General features: G+C 34.5%; 2 protein-coding genes, 1 long non-coding RNA gene and 1 pseudogene across 4 annotated transcripts; 2 read left to right on the top strand and 2 right to left on the bottom strand.

Moving 5' to 3' along the window:
* Positions 1–3882: 3882 nt before the first annotated feature.
* Positions 3883–4536, bottom strand: LOC130465423 (protein FAR1-RELATED SEQUENCE 5-like). Its single transcript, XM_056834172.1, has one exon. It carries the CDS (start codon positions 4534–4536, stop codon positions 3883–3885), a length of 654 nt encoding a protein of 217 aa, XP_056690150.1.
* Positions 4537–4833: 297 nt separating this feature from the next.
* On the bottom strand, positions 4834–6390 carry LOC110793743 (protein FAR-RED IMPAIRED RESPONSE 1-like). The gene has a single exon (XM_021998645.2). It carries the CDS (start codon positions 6388–6390, stop codon positions 4834–4836), a length of 1557 nt encoding a protein of 518 aa, XP_021854337.2.
* A 6270-nt stretch (positions 6391–12660) lies between these two features.
* Positions 12661–13691, top strand: LOC110793742 (pentatricopeptide repeat-containing protein At3g26630, chloroplastic-like; annotated as a pseudogene).
* A 1953-nt stretch (positions 13692–15644) lies between these two features.
* LOC130465930 (uncharacterized) lies at positions 15645–20737 on the top strand. 2 transcript variants are annotated; one of them, XR_008925952.1, is made up of 6 exons: positions 15645–15891; positions 15981–16220; positions 16513–16614; positions 16720–16864; positions 18093–18180; positions 20473–20737. It is a non-coding gene; the product is annotated as an uncharacterized lncRNA (long non-coding RNA). The 2 variants fall into 2 exon arrangements; XR_008925951.1 differs by lacking the exon at positions 16513–16614.
* The last annotated feature ends 241 nt before the right edge of the window (positions 20738–20978 follow it).

Below are 20978 nucleotides of genomic sequence, written 5' to 3'. Positions count from 1 at the left end.
TAGAGGCCGCTTCAGTTCAAGTGGAATTAATGATATTAATCCACAACTTACTCTTGACTGAACCCGTAGGGTCACACAAATAGTACGTAAACGGATCAAGTATTTAATGGCATTAAATACTCCATCTATGGATATTCGGAATCGACGGATCTTGGTTTCAGTGGGAGCTGAGATCGTCACAGGCAAGAAATGAATACTATGGAAACGATGATATTGCCGGAAACGGAAATATGGATCGTATCGGAAATATAAATATTATCCAAGTCATAAATGTTGCCGGAAACGGAAACATGGTACGTATCGAAAAATATTATCGAAAATGGAAATATTGCCGGAATCGGAAATACTGCCGGAAACGGAAATATTGTCAGAAACTGAAATATTATCGGAATCGGAAAATAATTCCGGAAACGGAAATATTAAATATTTGTTCGAAACGAAAATTAATTCCGGAATTGGAAATATTAAATATTGTTCGTATCGGAAATAAATTCCGGAATCGGGAATTTAATCGAAAGCGTATCGTACGAATTAGCATCGGACGAGGCTCGCTAGACGAAGGCCCAGCACGAAGCCAGGCCATCGCCCAGCAAGCCACACGCATCACCAACACACGCCAAAGCCTCGACCAGGCCCAGCGCAAGCCAGGCCCAGCCGAAGCCATGGGCGCGCGCGGACAGTAGCATGGGCCGAGCGCTGTGCGCTCAGCGTGGGCCGCAAGGCCTGCGCGGGTGTACGGTGCTCGTGCGATGCTCGTGTGCGAATCCTAAAGCTATCGGGATTCGATAAAAGATTAAATCCTAAACCTATTAGATAAAGTTTATTTAAATAGAGTCCTAGCAGGATTCTAATTAAATAAATTAGTATCCTAATAGGATTCCAATTCCTTTTCCATACCTCTATAAATAAGGGCCTAGTTTTTCAAGTATTCAAAGCTAGGATTTTTAAGCAGAAAAATCAGCCATAACTCTTGCCCATTTAGCCGAAAATAAGTAGTACCTTAAGGGCGATTCTAGTTGGTCAATCTTAAGGCGGATCCGGACGTGCTGTGGACTATCTACGGAGGGACGACACTTGGAGTCCTAAAGACTTGTTCTTGTTCGGTTCGGGCGCAGCTAGGGAAGGCACGCAACAAAGAGTATGCATCTAAACTATGCTAAATGATTATGTGTAAATAATATGTTTTCCTGGCTTTATGGTTTTTCCGCATGATTTATGAATTGTCATATGTATCATAACCTAACAGTTTGGTAATTTAGGGTTTAACAAACAAACATTACAAATAAAAAAAATTAGAATTAAAAAACATAAATATTTCAACTTTCATGTTATTATAGTTATTATATTCCAATAAAACATAAGATTGGTTTGGTATGCGTGAAGCCAAGACATGGTACTATGTACTGTGACGTTTGGTCATTTAGGGTTATGATATTTAGGGTGCCACGTAGAACGATCATGCTTACGCTCATATGCCACGTAGAACGATAATGCTTACGCGATATTATTGACAACCAAAAATCATACAACAATGTTTGGTGGTTTCCCTAGACCTCGAGTTTGAAAAATAACTCTCATTACCATCTTATTATATTTCTAACTAGATTTTAGCCCGTGCGATGCATGGATTCTATTAAATTGTTATGTATATACCAATTTTATATACTTCGTATTAGATTAAATTAGTTTTTGATTTTGTATTAAATTTCATTTAGATGTAAAAAATTAATAATTGATGAAATTGTATATGCGTAATATTGTAAATTAATTAATGAATTAAAATATATACGTGGCATTTAATTATTTATCTACGTGGCACTCGACTTTTTTAATTCAAAATTAATTTTAAAATCTTATTTTTCATTGGCCGAAACCATTAGATTCCCTACATGACGCTCTAATATTGGATAATGAATTTTATTTATTTTATTTTTTATTAGTGTTTGATTTTGAATGAATTTTATTTTATGATTTTTTTTAATTATTATTGTTATCTATCTAATTGTTTTACCTAAACAACATCAACGTATTAATACATGGTTAACACGATATATACAAACACTGCACCATTTCCTTTTTTGGAAAATTTTTCCTTGTACATTGACTATTTTACCCTCATCTTTTTCCTTGTACATTGACTATTTTACCCTCATCCACTTGCATTGTACTTGCTAATTTTACTTTATTCAATCAGTCAAAAACGTGTTGAGTAAAAAAATCAGGTACTTAGTCTCACATACATTTATCTAAACGTACAATATTCATACAGAATGGTACAGTTACACACTTAAACCAAACAACAATTAAACTTACATATTCATACAGAATGGTACATAATCACAAATATTAGACAACTCAACTACAACGTTTATTAAGGTATAACAGAACTTCTGAGAGGACTTCTGAATTTGAGTCTTATTTGTATTAGTTCTTCGTCAAGTCATGACAACTCAATAGGTCTTGTGTGAATATAGGAGTACGACTTCCATGAAATGTATGATTTCCGTTGCGTTGAACCTGGTTGCTTTTATTTCCAGCAAAGCATTGATATTATCTGTGCGTTGATAGTTTCTGTCACTACCGTCACCTTGAAAACCTGGAGTACCTTGAAAATTGTGGTTACCATTGCCTCCCTGTATAAATTGATTTCCGGATCCTTCAAAGGTTCCACCTACGTTGCTGGTGAAGTACCCAATGTTGCCTGCGTTTTAGGACATTTGAGTTCCACTTTGGTTTTGTGACATATGAAAAATTCGCTGTCCGCTTAGGTTTTGTGACATATGAACACCACCTACATTTGAAGATATTTGGGACATTTGAACTCCACTCGTGTTTTGTGACAGGGGCATAACACATGGATCTTGAGACCCTATCAAATCATCCCCATCTTGGGACATACGAATCCCACCGACGGACATGCGAACTTGAGACTGTGGAAACAAATTTGTAGCAACACCACCTCCTACTCTAGTAGCAGATGCCTGAATCAGTGCATTAAGTCATTGACTAAAAAACGTGAAGTAGTTCATAATACTGCATAATACATGATGAATAAAATCACCTGATAGTTTTGCATGGGTGCTCCATTGTTGTAGTTGTGTTGCGGATATATAAGAGTCCCACTCATCTGACCTACACAAGCACGGACATTGTTTCCTCCAACTTGATGTTGCGGATCCACTACATTCACCGTATTATACCCAGCCATAACCTGCTGTTGGGGAGGGGACAAGACAATATCACTTACAAACAACAAACAACAAATAATCATAGAACAATATGTTGCGCAGTCAGGAACTTACAAATTGATTTGGCCAGCCAGGATGGAAGTTGTTCTGTGCGTTACCGTACTTTATTCCTTGGTGCCCGGTGTAATCAGGATTCATAGCTACCGGATCCATAGGTTGTTTAAAAGGTACAGGAGGATTAGTAGCAGGTTGTTCAGGAGGAGCATCTTCAGCCACGCCTTTCCTGTTTTTCCGTACTTGCTTTTTAGCTGGCTTTGTATTCTCACCAGGAGGGATAAAACGTTTCTCACGAGGCCTATGAGCCTTTACCCCACCTCGCGGAACAGGATCTTTGGCAAGAATGGGTGGTGACTGACAAGGGCATTCTTCTCCAGAACTATTAGGCGGTGTATTAACCGACCCAGGCGTTGGTGGTCCGTCACTGCCCCTTCTGTTAAGGACGGATGCTGCACCGCCTTCATTATCGGCCACTTCTGCTGTCACTACGTCACTTACATCCATCCGTAACATAGCATCCCGAACCATCTCAAGCATTATATCAAGTTTTTGCTCATTCTGGGACCCAAGTAAAGCAGCAGGTTCTACTGCATTCATAATTTTGTCATACCGATTAATTTCCTCTGTTTTCTCAGGATCATGATAAGCTACCTTTCACAAGGGTGTGCTTACGTTGAATATCTTTCCTCCATCGATCCATAATGTATGATGCAGGAACTGTTACCACATTCTCCATGTCTAACACTTTTATTATATGCCTACAAACAATGCCGTGGCACTCAAAGTATTTACAGTCACACTTCCCAAATAAGGTTTCTTTGTTGAACAATACCACATAAGTACGCTTAGGGCCACCCAAAGATATTTCCTTTTTTAAAAACTTCGACCATATCCACACTCTATCGGAGACGGTATGCTCTACCTCTACATCAGAAATGTCTTTTTTACTAACAGGGGTCACATAACATACCCGTGTGCACTGGACCTGAACTTCAACAAACTTCGCATCCATATATACTTTATGACATTTTCTCTCATACGCAAACTCCCCAACCAAAGGCCTTGTAAAACGGCTACAATTCACATCCGCAGCTCTTTCATCATTCGCCCTACTCTCCATGGCCTTGCAATATCTAGGAGCAAACTGATAGAATCTCGTGTTCTTCTTCAGGTACCCGTCGAAAAAACTATTTATGCTTTCAACCCGCTGAGTCGTCTGCATCCCTGCCCAAAATATATGTTTGACATACGCCGGTATCCACATATCTCTCTGCTTGTACAGAACTGCCATTTACAAATTATGAAATATATTCAATTTAACATACACTATGAACAATTTTGTGTCCTCCAGGAAATTAAACTACTTATTCAATTAAACTACTGTTACTACCTATGGTATGATTCATTGATTAAATAAGTACCAAATATATAAAGTAATTATACCAAACGGATTAGCAGAGCATCACTGAAACTGATAATATCAACACATACCTTGAAGCCACTTAGAGCATTGCTTTGTGTCCTTGTTTATGTCCTTGTTTGTGTCATCAACACATACCTCCAGCTTATATTTTTTAATTGCTTCAGCTCAACCTTCCTCGAACTCTTCTGGTGATAAACGGTTGTAGATTACATTCTGTAACGCCACTTTAATTTGGGGATAATCTGTAAGAGAACCAAGTTTCCGGCTGAACTTCTGCATAATGTGCCACATGCACCACCGATGTCGGGTATGTGGCATTGGCATCACTATTCGAATTGCCTTCCTCATTGCTGCATCTTGGTCAGTCATTATTGCGGTTGGAGCTTTTCCTCCCATACATGACAACCAAGCCCTAAACAACCCCACAAAGGTCTCTGCATTTTCAAGGGACAATAACGCACATCCTAACAATATAGTTTGCCCATGATGATTTACCCCCACAAAGTTTGAGAACGGAAACTCATACTTGTTTGTCAAGTAGGTCGAGTCAAAACATACAACATCACCAAAATACTGATACGCCGCTCTGCTACGAGCATCCACCCACATTACGTCCTGCAACTTTCCTCCTTTATCTAACCGGTGCAGATGGAAAAAGTTTTGGTTATCCTTGGTCATTTTATCTAAGTAGTTGATCATTGCTGCAGCATCACCATCCCTAAGCCCCAGTCTCATCCTCTTATTCAAAACATTATGAATATCTTTCTTCAAAAATCCTATATTCTCAACCCCATTCCTTCTTCCTGCTAAGTTGTTGAAAATCTGTGCAACCGGCGTCCCTGAATCATGATCATTTTCCATATTTTTCAATAAGACATCTGTAATCTTTTTCACCCTATACATCGAAATATGATTAGACTTGCTTGGCGTAGGGTTATGGTTCATGTGTTCGTTTACAACAGTCTTCACAACCCAGTTATTCTCATTGGTACGAGAACCATACAACATCACAGGGCAATTACACTTCTTCGACTTCTTCTTAACCATTGGTTCTTCAAAACAAGTCACTTTTTTCCCATTAATCACGCGCCGGTAAGTGGTTCTCCCATAACATTCACACCTCCATACATAGCTCTTAAGGGATTTTGATTTCCCACTTTCTTTGCCACTTTCTTTCCTTTCTTTGCTAGATATACTTCCACCAACACAAACTACACCAAATCCTTGTTGCTCCCCATACAAACGATAATAGTTATTCATAGCTTCCCAACTACTAAAACTCATACCAACAACAAGGGTCGCCATGACCGGACCATTTGTACCTTTTGTCTTCTTAATAGGGGTACAATAAACTGCAGAACTTCTTCCTTCTCCACCTTCCCCATTACCTAAATCTCCAACAACCTCATCCAACTCCGTATCCTCATTAAGGTCATCATCATTTTCCACAAATACTTCTTCATCCAATTCATCACCTGCATCCAGTTCCTCATCATAATCATCAATTACTTCGTAATCATTACCATCTTCAACCCCATCATCAACATCTTCATCAACATCCTCATCAACCTCATGACCCTCATCACCCTCATCACTCTCATCACCCTCATCACCCTCACCCTCATCACCCTCATCACCCTCAACCTCATCATCCTCATCACCAAGTAAATCCCAATGCTCATCTAAAGAATCTTCATCCAGTTGATTATCAACAACCTTCATTACCAACACAACTTACTTACTGACTAAACATAATAAACAACAGAAGTACTAAACTATATATATTCCATAAATGTATATAGTTTGGTACAGTAACAATAACATCCTAACTCGATAATAATAATGTATAATGTATCAAACATCGTTTAATCAGTAATAATAAATCATTAATCGTATAATCACTCATTAATAAAATCGTTCATTCATCATAATTCAATCGTATAGAGTAACAATACATCATTATGCTTTAAAACTATTTCATTTCAGTTCCTAATTTCATTGTGTTCCTAATCTGATTATGTTCCAAAGCAAATCATATCAATAAATTTATTAACCATAACCCTAATTATTAAATTCCTAAAATGATTCATTCATGCTTGTAAACTTACAATTCTAGGAAGATGAAAATCTTTCAAATTATTGCAAATTTACCTCGTCTAGTTGTAATCTTCTCCTTCTTCCCTCCACTGTCCTGCTTCCCTCCATAGCTTGTAAACTGAACCGGATCTGGATGCCCTTTAAGTGTCCAAACCCAACCCAGCTCTGGATTTAAATTAATAGGAATAACGGAAACTGAACCGGATCTGGATGCCGTTTAAGTGCCCATTTGCGAATGAAGAACTATTTCAGTGCCCATTTGCAAATGAAGAACTATTTCAAGATTTTGGACAAAATAATTTCGTAGAATTAATAAATGGTAGAATTAATAAATGGTTTTTAATTGGAGCAAATTCATTTGTAATTGTTTTAATTTGGAGTAGAGAAAATTAATTTGTAATAATTTTTTTTGGATCGCGGAAATTAAGAGAAACAAATTTTTGGAGGAAGGAACAAGAAGAACTGCTAAAATGAAGAACTAACAAATGAAAGAGGAAGTGGGAACCTTTGGTTTTGCTGCCAACAAAATTTCACGGAACTTTGGCGCAATTGGTAAAAATTTCACTCTCTCTAGCATTTCAGTTGGCGCCAAGTAATATACCATTTTGCTTTTATTTTCTCAGTTTAGTAGCCCCACAATTGTACCATATGAATATATACCATTATTTAATTGCCATTATAGGTTTTGCAATCTATAATAATTATAGATTCAGACATCCTCAGTGGGGGGTGGGGTTGGTTGTAGATATATTATTTAATTAGATAGTGTAGTTAATAAGTTACTAAAAATAGCAAGTGTATCTCTTAAATAAATACGGTCGGAAAAGGCAAGTGTATCCCTTAAATAAATACAGAGGGAGTATCAATCAAGACTTATTCTAACTTGTGGGCCACCATTACTCTTGGGCTAAACCGCAAAACGGTTTGGTTTTTGGAGTTCAAACATTCCCAAATTTTTGGCTGCATAGGTATGCATGCAATTTTGCATGCATATGAGCTTCAAATGTTTCGTTTTAGAAGTTTCAGTCTTCCTTTTTAGTGCAATATTCTTTTTCTCTTTTTAATTTTTTAAAGTTATTTTTAGTTTTAAATTTAAATTTAATTTTTTTTATCACACTTGTTTTCCAAAAAAACATAAAAAAAATCTCATTATTTGATTAAGCTGCAAGCACACATACGAAACAAACAAATGAACGTTTAAAGTAGTTTAGTGAACATTCATGGTGAAAAAATGAACATGTCATTTATTTTCTATCTGTTTCCTCTATTTTAGTTGTTGCTGCCTATTTTATCTTTCTATATGCTTTTAATTTTTCTGCTTCCTTCCTTTCGGCTTCCACTTTTTCGCTACACCGTTCTCTTCTCTTTCTATCTGCTTCCTTATTTGCATATTTTTTTCTTGTTGATTTTGCCTTTAATTCTTCTTCAATTCTTGCAGCCTCTCTTAATACCACATCTTCCATTTCTAAATCGTTTTTTTTTTCTATTGTTGGCGCATTCATATTAACATTTTCCTTTCTGTAGAAAAATCATAACGTTGTTAGTTGAACATTATTCTGTACAAGTTTAACATAAGACTTGAGAAACTGAGCATCATACAAAAATGTTCTTATTTGTGAACATCATCTTTTATAAATTGAACATCATCTTTTATAAGTTGAACATGATATAATGAATTATAAACTGAACATGACAATATTTAGACAACGCCACTTTTTATCTTTTAGTAAAGAATAGTGAACATCTGCTTATTACTGTTGTTGCTTGCCTTTTAGTTGAACATGATTCTGTACATAATTTTTTATAAGTTGAACATGAGACTTGAGAAAATGAACATCACACAAAAGTATTGAACATATATTAGTTTTATAAGTTGAATTTAGTTGAACATGATTTTGTATAAGTTGAACATAAGACTTGAAAAACTGAACATCACGCAAAAGTGTTCTTATTTGTGAACATCATCTTTTATAAACATCATCTTTTATAAGTTGAACATGATGAGTTATAAACTGAACATGACAATATTTAGACAGTGCCAATTTTGATATTTAGTAGAGCGTAATGAACACATGCTTATACAATCTGAACACAATCTTTTAGTAAAGAATAATGAATATTTGTTTTAAAAAATGCTTTCGGCTTGTTGTTTGGTGGTATACTGCTTTCTTATTAATGTTGTTGCATGTCGTTTAGTTGAACGTGATCCTGTATAAGTTGAACATAAGACTTGAGAAATTAAACATCACACAAAGTGTAGAAGATATCATAGTTTTATGGGTTAAATTTAGTCGTACATAATTCTTTATAAATTTAGTTGTACATAATTCTTTATAAGTTGAACATGAGATTTGAGAAACTGAACATCACACAAAAGTATTGAACATGTATTAGTTTTGTAAGTTAAATTTCGTTGAACATGATTTTGTATAAATTGAACATAAGACTTGAGAAAGAACATCACACCAAAGTGTTGAACATATCACAGTTTTATAAGTTGAATTTAGTTGAACATGATTATTTATAAGTTGAACACGAAAGTTGAAAAAATGAACATCACACAAAAGTGTTATTATTTGTGAACATCATCTTTTATAAGTTGAACATGATAAATTATAAACTGAACATAACAAATTCAGAATTAATATTCAGCAATAACTACCACAACCACCAAGAACAACAATCCCAACCACAATACCAACAAAACAACAATATCAAGTTATTAAACATGCATGGTGATAGATCTAAAATCGCAACATAAAATTATTGTTCAAAAAAAAAATGAACATCCACATATTAATTTGAACATCTCCAACCACGAAATCAATTAACGACAATATGTAAATTAAAATCACAATCAAATTTGGTGATGAAACTAACAAATTATTAAACACGAATTCGCAGCAAATGAACATCGAATAACTGCAAATTAAAGATCGATTTATAAAGAAAACTCACGAATTTCACAAAAAGAAACATGGATTGGCGTAAAGAGAGGAGAGAGATATTCGACGGATCCGATTAAAAATTCGCCCGAATCGATAAAAAATCGACAGATCCGACCAGAAATTCTACAGATCGGATCAGAAAATTGACAGACCAAATAAAAAATTCTACAGATTGGATCAGAAAATTGACAGACCAAATAAAAAATTCAGTAGATACAACCAGAAATTCGACAGATCTGACCAGAAATTTGACGGATCCGTCTATGAATCCGTCGGAATTGCATGAACAACCGTTGACGTGGAATCCATCAGAGTGAAATTGGAGGTTTAAAGAGAGAGAAATATGTAATTTGATGAGAGAGAATGGGGAGGTTAGAGGAGAGAGAAAAATGGGCATATAATATAGTTCCTCCGTTTTTTAATACTCGTAACGTTTGGATTTTTTACACTATTTATATAATCTACTTTGACTATTCATGGTGTTTTTTATATAAGATAAAACATAGTCATGTGGGATCTTTTTAAATTCGTCTCAATGTGTATTTTCAAAATATCAACTTTTTATCATTTTTGCATAAAGAGAATTTAAGATATAAATGAACAAAGTTGTGCATTGGCATGCGTGAAAGTAACAAACGTTGCGAGGAGTATTAAAAGCAGAGGAAGTATATAATAGTGTGTTTTATCTCATATGCATCTAGAGATAGATGCATACCTATGCACCCATTAATTATTATTCAAACATTCACCTCTTTATTTATTTTTTTATCCACATGTTTTTCAAGGGTTCATCCGTGCATTCTTTTCACAAGAATTATACTTAACTAGATGTAAAGTTCGTGCGATGCATGGGTTAAATTCATTTTTTTATGATTTTTTTTTCAACTTTAAGCAATAGTTATAACAGTGAATGTTTATATAATCAATTAGTATAACAGTTTTAACGGGTCTTTATTTATCTATTAAAAAAATTTCACAAATTTTCTCTTATTATCTTTAACGGGACTTTATTTATCTATTTTTATTCTTATTTTATTATCTTTTCCTGAGTTTTATTTATCTTTTAAAAAATTTCAAAATTTATATCTTATTATCTTTTACCAGGTCTTTGTTTATCCATTTTTATTTTTTTCTTATTATCTTTTACTGAGTTTTATTTATCTTTTTTACATCCTAGCAAAATTTATCTCTTATTATCTTTTATAGGCTCTTTATTTATCTATTTTTGTTTTTCTCTTACTGTCTTTTACTGGTTTTTATTTATCTTTATCTCTTATTTTCTTTTATCGGGTCTTTATTTATCTATTTTTTTTAATATATCTAAAATAATATTATTGTTTGATGACATTTAAATCTTACATTGTGCTCCGAATGCTCTCCAAAATATTTAAGTTAATTATGTATACGCAGTTAAATATATATAAACTTATTGAAACTTATATTAGTTAAGAATTGAACTTAGGGAGCCCTTTTTTCGTGAAGTTAACTTATTTTCCTAAACTTGAAATGCTTATTTGAATTTATCTTTTCTAAACCTAATTAATTCGAATTATCTACGAAATAAAACTTAATTTTATTTAAGTTAAATACTTAATAATGTTCTTCCCTTGAGTTCGTCCATATTAGGCTCTGATTTTTTTTTTTCACCTTAAAATATAATATTCAGTAAAAAAAAGTTGATTTCGAGAAAATTAAGTTAATTATGTAACGCAGTAACTGTATTGTTGAAGTAAATCTTAAACATAAATGAAGTCCTAATAGAGATAAAAATCAAGCATATATAGAGAAGATTATTATAGTAATAAGCATATGCTTCGTATGACTAATAAAGTTAAATACTAACCTAATGAAATAACTGCATATAAGTCTATCTAAAAAGAGTTTTTTTTTTCGAGAATATAGAGTAAATCTATATTTTTTTTAATTAAAGATTTTCTCGTGTTTATAACCTTATTTTATAGGCATAGTCTTGTAGGATAGATCCCCTCCCTTCCTCCTCCCTCTCCTCCTTCCCTCCCTAGTCCAATTATATACTTCCTCCATTTTTTTTAATTGCACCATCTGGGATTTCACGCTTGCCAATGCACTAATTTAATCACTAATATCTCTCATTATACATTTTCAAAAATTATTAAAATTTGATAATTTGAAAGTATATATTTCGAGATGAATCTAACAAGATCCCACATGAATATATCTTTCCTTACATATAAATCACAAAAAATAACTATATAAGATTATGTGAATAGTGCTAAAACCAAGATGGTGCAATTATTAAAAAATGGAGGAAGTATATAGGTATGATGTAATTGTAAGTTTGATGATCTTAACTTACGATATTACTAATTCATGTACATAATCATATGTACTTTGTATTAGACCATCTGCATTCTTGACTTTGGTCAAACATAAAACAACTTCTCTTTCATATTTCTCCTCCATTTACCTCATTCCCAATAACTTGACATACGGAGTACATCTCATTCTAACCCCTTTTTTCCTTCCGGAATATGACATTTTACATACCCCATCTTCAATTACATCTTATACACAATAAAAATGTACTAACTTAAGTAAATACTCTGTAATAAACTTTATTCAAATTACCATATGTATAAAGAAAGTTACATTTAATTAAAAGGTATTACTCTGTATGTTTTTTAATATAATAATTAAATAGTATTACATGGAAAATATAAATAAAAACTAATGTATGGAATAAATTAGGAAAATTAATACCACATACTCACTTCCATAAAGAGATCTTTACTCTTTAAAAAAGTGGGAGGATCGTTTAGTGTAGCTTGTGAACAGTGAATTCCACATCAAAAATTTGTTTCTTATTCTCACGTGCTCAGTGCTTCCCTTCTTTCTCCTTATCCCACCTTTCCTTTCATTGAAACTCTCTCTCTACTCTAAAATGGAACCTACAAATTTCTGCTCTTGAATGTTGAATTTATCAACACTCCCCCTTTATTCTTCCTATGGAAATCTCAACTACACCACTTCAATTTTCCACATATTCAGTCTCCTTCAACCTTCACCAAGAATCTCATCATCAGATCTCATATAATCAATGGTTCTCGTTTTCCGTCTTTCACCTTGTACAATCTTATAATCTGCGTCGGCCTTACACCTGATAAATTCACCTTTCCATTCGTGATCAAAGCTTATTCCTCTTCTTTGAATGTCGAGAAGGGGAAGGAGGTTCATGATCTTGCTGTTAAAACTGGGTTTTATGGTAATGATATGTTTGTTAAGAATACCCTTTTGTACATGTATGTAAAATGTGGGGTTTTGGACTATGCACGCAAGGTGTTTGATAAAATCCCTGTGAGAAATGTTGTATCTTGGAATACACTGGTTTCGGGTTTGATTGAGTTTTGAGAGTTGGATTGTGCTAGGAGAATATTTGATCAAATGCATGTTAGAAATGTGATTTATTGGACTACTACGATTAATGGGTATGTGTCGAATGGAAGGCCCCAAGAGGCGTTGGATTTGTTCTCCAAGATGCAGATGGAAGGAGTGTAATGAGTTCGCTTTTGTTAGCTTGCTGAGAGCATGTACATAGATGGGGAGTCTTAACTTAGGGGATTGGGTGCATCATTATTCTTTGAATAATGGGTTTCAATTGGGTGTCTACCTTGGGACTGCCCTCATTGATATGTATAGTAAGTGTGGTAGTTTAGAAGAGGCGGGGAAAGTGTTTGATGTGATGGAAATAAGGAGCTTAGCTTTCCATGATCTAGCTTCGGTGTGCACGGGTATGGGGAGGAGGCATTGGCAGTTTCTAAGGAAATGATGGAGGAAAAGGTAATGCCTGATTCAATAACATTTGTTGGGGTATCGAGTGGTTGCTTTTAAACAGATAGAGTGGATGAAGGTTTAAATTACTTTAAATTTATGACTGAAGTGTGTGGTATTGTTCTTGTTTTAGAGAATTATGTTTGTATGTTTGAGTTGGGGGTTGTGTAAAGGTTAACGTCAAGACCAGATCATATGGTGGTCAAAGGTTTGTACTGAGGATTGGAGCTTTGATGTTTTAGGAAAGCCTATATGCTAGATGAGTTCCATATATATTTAGAGTGGCCTAATGTTTCATTGGTGAATGCCTTGTGTGTGTACCATGTCAATGACCAGCAACATACAATTGGCTTCTAGCTTCTAATTTATGATTATGAATTTAGCTGGCTGGAATTAGTGCATGCTTGTAGTCAAGTTGATTATGTGGTAGTAGTGTTGTGTAGTGTATGTGTAACTAATCGGCAAACAATGATGTTCTTAGGAAATAGAATTTTGATTATAAAGTGATTTCAGAACATGGAAATAGTTTAAATGACTTAATCACTCAAACTATCTGATAGCAGCATCAATGTCTTGGATCATTATTATTGGTTGATGAATGGTGAAAGCATTTCAATTTAACTATATCAACACATTTGTGATCATAACTTATAATTTAGTTGAGTTTGTGATGTAGATCATATCAGTCAGCATATATCATTTCCTGGCTGCAGCTATGATCTGCTTTTGCCATCATTAGATAATGCAACCTTTACATGATGACATGCACTTCTTGTATCCAGAAACAGAGGAGAAAGTAGAAGATAGTTCGAACATCTACTTAGTATGGAGGTTACATTTTTCTGGGGTGCAAAACAAATCAATTGTACATAGGTAAAGTTTTTTGGTGACTTCATCCTGCAAGCATGGATTTCATGAACTATATAATGCCATCCAGGCTGACATCCCGACCCGGTGTATATTCAATTTTTTGATGAACTTCCTATGATGGAAGGCTTGGAGGATCATGAACCCGGGGTATATAGATAAAGAAAATTAGGACTTAATGTGTTATAAATACATGTAGAGAATTATACCAAATTACCGTCATATTAGTTTTCCAAGGCATATCGTGCGCAACGCGCGCGACCAAATCACTAGTTTTAAAAAATATTACACCTAAATGAAAAATTATGAAATGCATAAAAAATAAAACTGAAGTATTAGTCTTAACTTAATGAGCATTACCCTACATACAAAAAAAAAAAAAAACCATGCAACGCATTTAACTACTCCCACTGTTTTTTAAAACTTTAAGTTTGGCATCATACACACGATTTAACAACTAAATACAAAGTAATAACATCGGTAAAGATTCATCATTTGTTTAATTAAACAATGAAAATTACGTTTTTCGATAATGTATTCAATTTTTTATTATCTTTTTGGATAAAGTTAAACTAATTTTATTCTTTATTAAAAGAAAGAATCACTAGTGGAAAAAACCCCTGTTGTAGCCCCCTTGTTGAGGGGGCATATATAAGCGAGCCACAATAACCACTTAGTTAACGCGGGTCATCTGACCCATCAGAACAGACTACGCGCGAGACTCATTTGAGGCACTAGAGTAATTGTACAATATGATAGGCTAGAAGGTCAACAAACAAAAACCTATAGATTTGGGTTGTAAACTTGTAACTTGTATTGTTGGTAAGGTTACTGTATATAGGCATTTGCTAACTGATACATATGTGAAACATTTCCAGATATATAAGATGCCAAAAGATAGAAATATAGTGCATCCGTTTACTAAGATTTCAGCTTCCAACAGAAGCTTAATGAATGATCAACACATTTCATTTAGTGGCCTTCTATAGAAACATCCTACTGTCCTAACAAGATGTGCTATAGTTTGTTCATTAGTTACTGCCAGTTTTGGACCTTCGGGAAAAAAATATTGAACCGGGGATAAAAAGGGGAACTTTCATTGCTGAATTATTGATTGAATACTTTGCTTCCATTGGCTGTTGATGAACCTTGCATATTGTTCCTTCCAAAAGCATATTTTTGGGATTAGATAGATAAAACATATTCCTGTTTTGTTTGCGTTTTACTACAAGTGCAACAAGCTCTAGTATTGCCAGGTTCAACGAGTTCTCTTTTTGGTTGAATATTGTGTGTATCCTTTTTCAGCTCACTGTTTAATTTCATTTCTAGGTCCATTATAGTATCTTCCTACATAGCTGTATATCATGAAGCAGAATCTCGAGGAATCTGAAACTTTATATACTTGTGTGCTATTCTAAATACATGTTTTATCTGGTGCAGGCACTTGATAAATCGCAGCTTGGAGCCCTTCTTCGTCAAAGAGGCGAAAAGCTTGATTCACCAGGTCTGTAATCATATACGTTGAGAGTATCTATGATCTGTTATTCATAATTAGCCTTTTTTACACCAAATTTTATTTTGCTTTACATGAAGTGCTTGAAAATGGGGAAAATTGGAGTGTGGGACAACGAAAACTTGTTTCATTGGGCCGTGCTTTGCTTAAGCAGGCAAGAATACTTGTTCTTGATGAAGCCACTGCTTCTGTTGATACAGCGACAGATAATCTTATCCAGACTCTAATAAGGGCAGAGTTCAGGGACTGCACAGTTGTGATGATAGCACACAGAATACCAACAGTTATGGATAGTGATTTTGTGTTGGTCCTCAGTGACGGTAAGTGTGGGGATTCCTTGTTTTTTGTTTTTGGTCTATATTTCTTAATTGTTACCCTTTTTTTTCTTGCAAAACTATCAGGGGATTTCATGATTAGAATGCATGCATTGTCTTTGAATCCCCACCGTATTGGCCTAAGAAGACAAAATCCCATGTACTCCCCTCCCCAAACAGAGGCTTTTGCTTTGATTTTTCCAACCGTCTGCTTCAATGCTCATGATTCGTGAGTGTCGTAGAACTCACGATGCATTTCATGCATTCCCATGTAATTTATGATTTGTTTCCAAATCAGTGTGCTCAACAAGTCGGCGCCCGCGAGTGTGGCTATTACATTATGAAGTTCATGCATGAAATAGTCACGTTACACCATAACTCTGATGAGCGGTTAGATAATGTTCGTTCTTTTACCATATGTTAGTTGAACTACTAATACTAGTACTTGTACGTAGTAGAATTCTTAATTTACAAGTAGCATTACTTATCATGTTACTTATTTCAGGCTTACACTCCAAGAAATGCGCCTTATACCGATGAGGAAATAGATGTGGTTCGTGAGCAATGGGCTAAGTTTTTTACAACCGAGTATTTATTTACTTAGGTTGTTTAGACACAAAGATGGAAGCGTTTATATCTTCATGGATTTGGTAAAGTTCTTTAATTTTTCCATAATTACAAGTCTGCTGGATTTGCTAATTTATTGCTTTGAATACTAATCTGTTGGTCTTGCTGCTGCTGTGAATACTGATCTGCTGGTCTTGCTACTGAATACTAATATGCTGGTCTTGCTGCTGCTGTTGTGATTTACTGATATGTTGCTAATTTATTGCTTTGAATACTAATCTGCTGGTCTTGCTGCTGCTGTGAATACTAATATGCTGCTGTGAATAATTGACCTTATCATAAATCTATTGATGTGTATGAATATTATGCTACAAGCCGTTTTTGAGTCTGACATGCAAAGGCCATTTAATACAAGTTGTGTTCAGGAAATTCCAAATGTTTGAACTCTGAAATCAATATATAGGATAGGTGAAGAACTGAGAGCAATGAAGAGATTGATGAGAATGTTTTTTCTAACCCATTTTATCTGAAAGAAACTCCCCTTGTTCTGGATTGAGAATGTGTAAAGCCCTAGCTTTACTCTCTCCTGCAGACACAAGAACCACGGTAGCAACACCCAAATACAAGGCTAAACAACGAGACCAAGAACAAAACAAATAGGAGAAGGGGAATTCGGTTGATTGGCTCTTTAACTCAGATCAGAACTGTGCAGTTCTGTGCACTGATCTGCGTGCCTCAACTTTGAACAAAACAAATAGGAGAAGGGGAATTCGATTGATTAGGTGACAAGTCTCTTTAACTCTCTATAATTTTTTGAATAACTTTCTCTTTCCTCTCCACCTCTACTTATACTACTTGGCTGTTTACAACCATTAATAACTGCTACAATTCTGCTTGTCAGGTAGTGCCGTAGTGGTAACGGTCTTTAGAATTTCACTTTTGCTCAGTTGAATTCCAATTAGTTCAGTTTAACTTAACACTAATATAGTCCATTTTTCGATAAGTTCAGGTTGGCCTCAGCTGATCTTAAGATATACTGTCGGTGATCTATGCCCACGTATTGTGGTGCTAACTATAGCAGATTGGTAAACTATGGCAACAAATCAAGGAAAAAAATATTATCATTTTGTGTGCTAACTGTTTCCTTCGTACTTGCTTGGTCCGTCATTGTGTTGAATTGTTTTATCTGTTTGAATTTGCAAAATTGTAGAAATCAAATTATGTGGCAGCCTCCTCCTGTTTTCTTTCTTTTTTCTAATTTATTTCTTTATTGAGGTGGTTAAAACATCACAGTTTTTGTTGTTTTTACAGCTTGTTTTGAGTACTGGAAGCGGTGTTAATGGTTTCACTCTAGATCCATCTCCTTGGAGAGTATATTTTAACTCATCCAGACATCAAGGTAAGGACACTTCCTGATTAGAACTAGCTAGAACAGATTGTTGTTACAGTGAGGAATCTATTCACTTAGCTCGTTATTGTCTTTAACTTTAGCAATTTCACAGCACAGTCAGTCCAAGGAAGTATGAGAAACTTCGGGTTTCATATATATCATCATCAAATTTTGGTTGATAGATTATCTGTTAGTCACTTTAAGTTTTCTGAATGTACGAACCAGAACCGCTCATTTCCTTTCCTAATTTTCTTTCTTTGGAATCACTTATTGAACTCTCTCTCTAAAGTCAGCTTTAAAACATAGTAACAAGTACACCAGGAAACAATATTTATGCTTCCAAAAAGTAAGCATATGCTGAATATGTTCGTCCTATGTCTTCTGTAAGCTTCTTCCACTTTCTTTAAATTGATTAGCCCCTTCTCTTGACCTGCACCACCTGTAAACAAGAGTGGCAGGTTTTCGGCTCTAATTGCATATGATCTAAAATGACATTTAAGGCTCATAGGATCGTTATAGGTCATATTTAGGCTAAAATGACATTTCCGCTCCCAACTTTGAACTAAAGAAGCTAAGGACTCATTTGATTCTTATTACATGACTAATATGCATAGTTTTAACTTTCTAAAACTCATTCGACTCTACGTATGACATTTAAGGCTCATAGGATCGTTATAGGTCATATTTAGGCTAAAATGACATTTCCGCTCCCAACTTTGAACTAAAGAACCTAAGGACTCATTTGATTCTTATTACATGACTAATATGCATAGTTTTAACTTTCTAAAACTCATTCGAATCTACGTATGCACATTTAAGGCTCATTGGGTCGTTATAGGTCATATTTAGGCTAAACTGACATTTCCGCTCCCAACTTTGAACTAAAGAACCTAAGGACTCATTTTATTCTTATTACATGATTAATATGCATATTTTTACCTTTCTAAAACTCATTCTAATCTACGTATGCACATTTAAGGCTCATTGGGTCGTTATAGGTCATATTCAGAGCTAAAATGACATTTCCGCACCCAACTTTGAACTAAAGAACCTAAGGACTCGTTTGATTCTTATTACATGACTAATATGCATACTTTTAACTTTCTAAAACTCATTCGAATATATTTATGCACATTTAAGGCTCATTAGGTCGTTATAGGTCATGTTTAGAGCTAAAATGACATTTCCGCTCTCAAATTTGAACTAAAGAACCTAAGGACTTATTTGATTCTTATTACAAGATTAATATGCATATTTTTAACTTTATAAAACTCATTCCAATCTACATATGCACATTCTAAGGCTCATTGAGTCGTTATAGGTCATATTTAGAGCTAAAATGACATTTCCGCTCCCAACCTTGAACTAAAGAACCTAAGGACTCATTTGATTCTTATTACATTATTAATATGCATATTTTTAACTTTCTAAAACTCATTCGAATCTATTTATGCACATTTAAGGCTCATTGGGTTGTTATAGGTCATGTTTAGAGCTAAAATGACATTTCCGCTCTCAACTTTGAACAAAAGAACCTAAGGACTTATTTAGTTCTTATTTCATGATTATTATGCATATTTTTAACTTTATAAAACTCATTACAATCTACGTATGCACATTTTAAGGCTCATTGAGTCGTTATAGGTCATATTTAGAGCTAAACTGACATTTCCGCTCCCAACTTTGAAGTAAAAAACCTAAGGATTCATTTAATTCTTATTAACTGATTAGTATGCATATTTTTACCTTTCTAAAACTCATTCCAATCTATGTATGACATTGAAGGCTCATTGGGTCGTTATAGGTCATATTTAGAGCTAAAATGACATTTCCGCTCCGAACTTTGAACTAAAGAACCTAAGGACTCATTTGATTCTTATTACATGACTAATATGCATATTTTTAACTAGCTAAAACTCATTCGAATCTATTTATGCACATTTAAGGCTCATTATGTCGTTATAGGTCATGTTTAGAGCTAAAATGACATTTCCGCTATCAACTTTGAACTACAGAACCTAACGACTCATTTGATTCTTATTACATGATTAATATGCATTAGATCTGTCTAAATTAGAGCTGTTCCACCAACTAATTAATCATGGTTTGACAGGCATCAGCTTTCGTGGACACTTGAATGCTCACAGAGCAATTAGAAGTACATGTTTAGCTGCATGGTTTTCAACAACTTAATTATCTCTATAGTCTGCAACTATATGTTTTTATGCTTCAGTGGAATGTAAAGATAATATCGTGAGTGTAAACTTTGGTACTCATGTATATTTTCCTTCCATCTTGCAGGGATCGAGTCGATTGGAAGAAATTCAACACTGCCTTAATTAAGGTTTATAATGCATGATCTAAAGGGAGCTAAGTGGCCGGATTAGAGAAATTTGTTAGACTAGCTCTCTAGCCTTTTGTCTTTATTTGTTAATATTAGTTGTAATTTGTTAGACTAGCTAGGTGTTTAAAATTGCAAACGTACGTACTATACGCTTGGGTTACTATAAATGAAGTTAATGTAATGATTTATTTATTAAAAATAAGCAGATTCATACCTTTGCTATTCTGGTATTGATTGGTGTACAGGTTTCAATACTCAATGGAGTATATATCTAGATTTAGGTATTGCTACCTATTTTATATTTTAAAAGAATTTGGAAAAAAAAATTAATGTTGTTGAAGGGGGCTTTTAATGTACGCCTCAACAACATATGAATTATGGTGCCAAGAATACAGGTCTGTTGTGGGGGGCTTTTAAGAAGTGAGCCTCAACAGAGGTGTCTGTTGAGGCGGGCTTTTGAAAT

The sequence above is a fragment of the Spinacia oleracea genome, chromosome 1, assembly GCF_020520425.1.
Source record: "Spinacia oleracea cultivar Varoflay chromosome 1, BTI_SOV_V1, whole genome shotgun sequence".
Classification (NCBI taxonomy): Eukaryota; Viridiplantae; Streptophyta; class Magnoliopsida; order Caryophyllales; family Amaranthaceae; genus Spinacia; species Spinacia oleracea.
Note: the sequence above shows the minus strand (reverse complement) of the source record. Positions and strands in the feature narration are given on the sequence as shown.

Bases quoted from the DNA above. Each gene is read 5' to 3' on its own strand.
- LOC130465423 (XM_056834172.1), bottom strand. From the start codon at position 4,536: ATGGCAGTTCTGTACAAGCAGAGAGATATGTGGATACCGGCGTATGTC.
- LOC110793743 (XM_021998645.2), bottom strand. From the start codon at position 6,390: ATGAAGGTTGTTGATAATCAACTGGATGAAGATTCTTTAGATGAGCAT.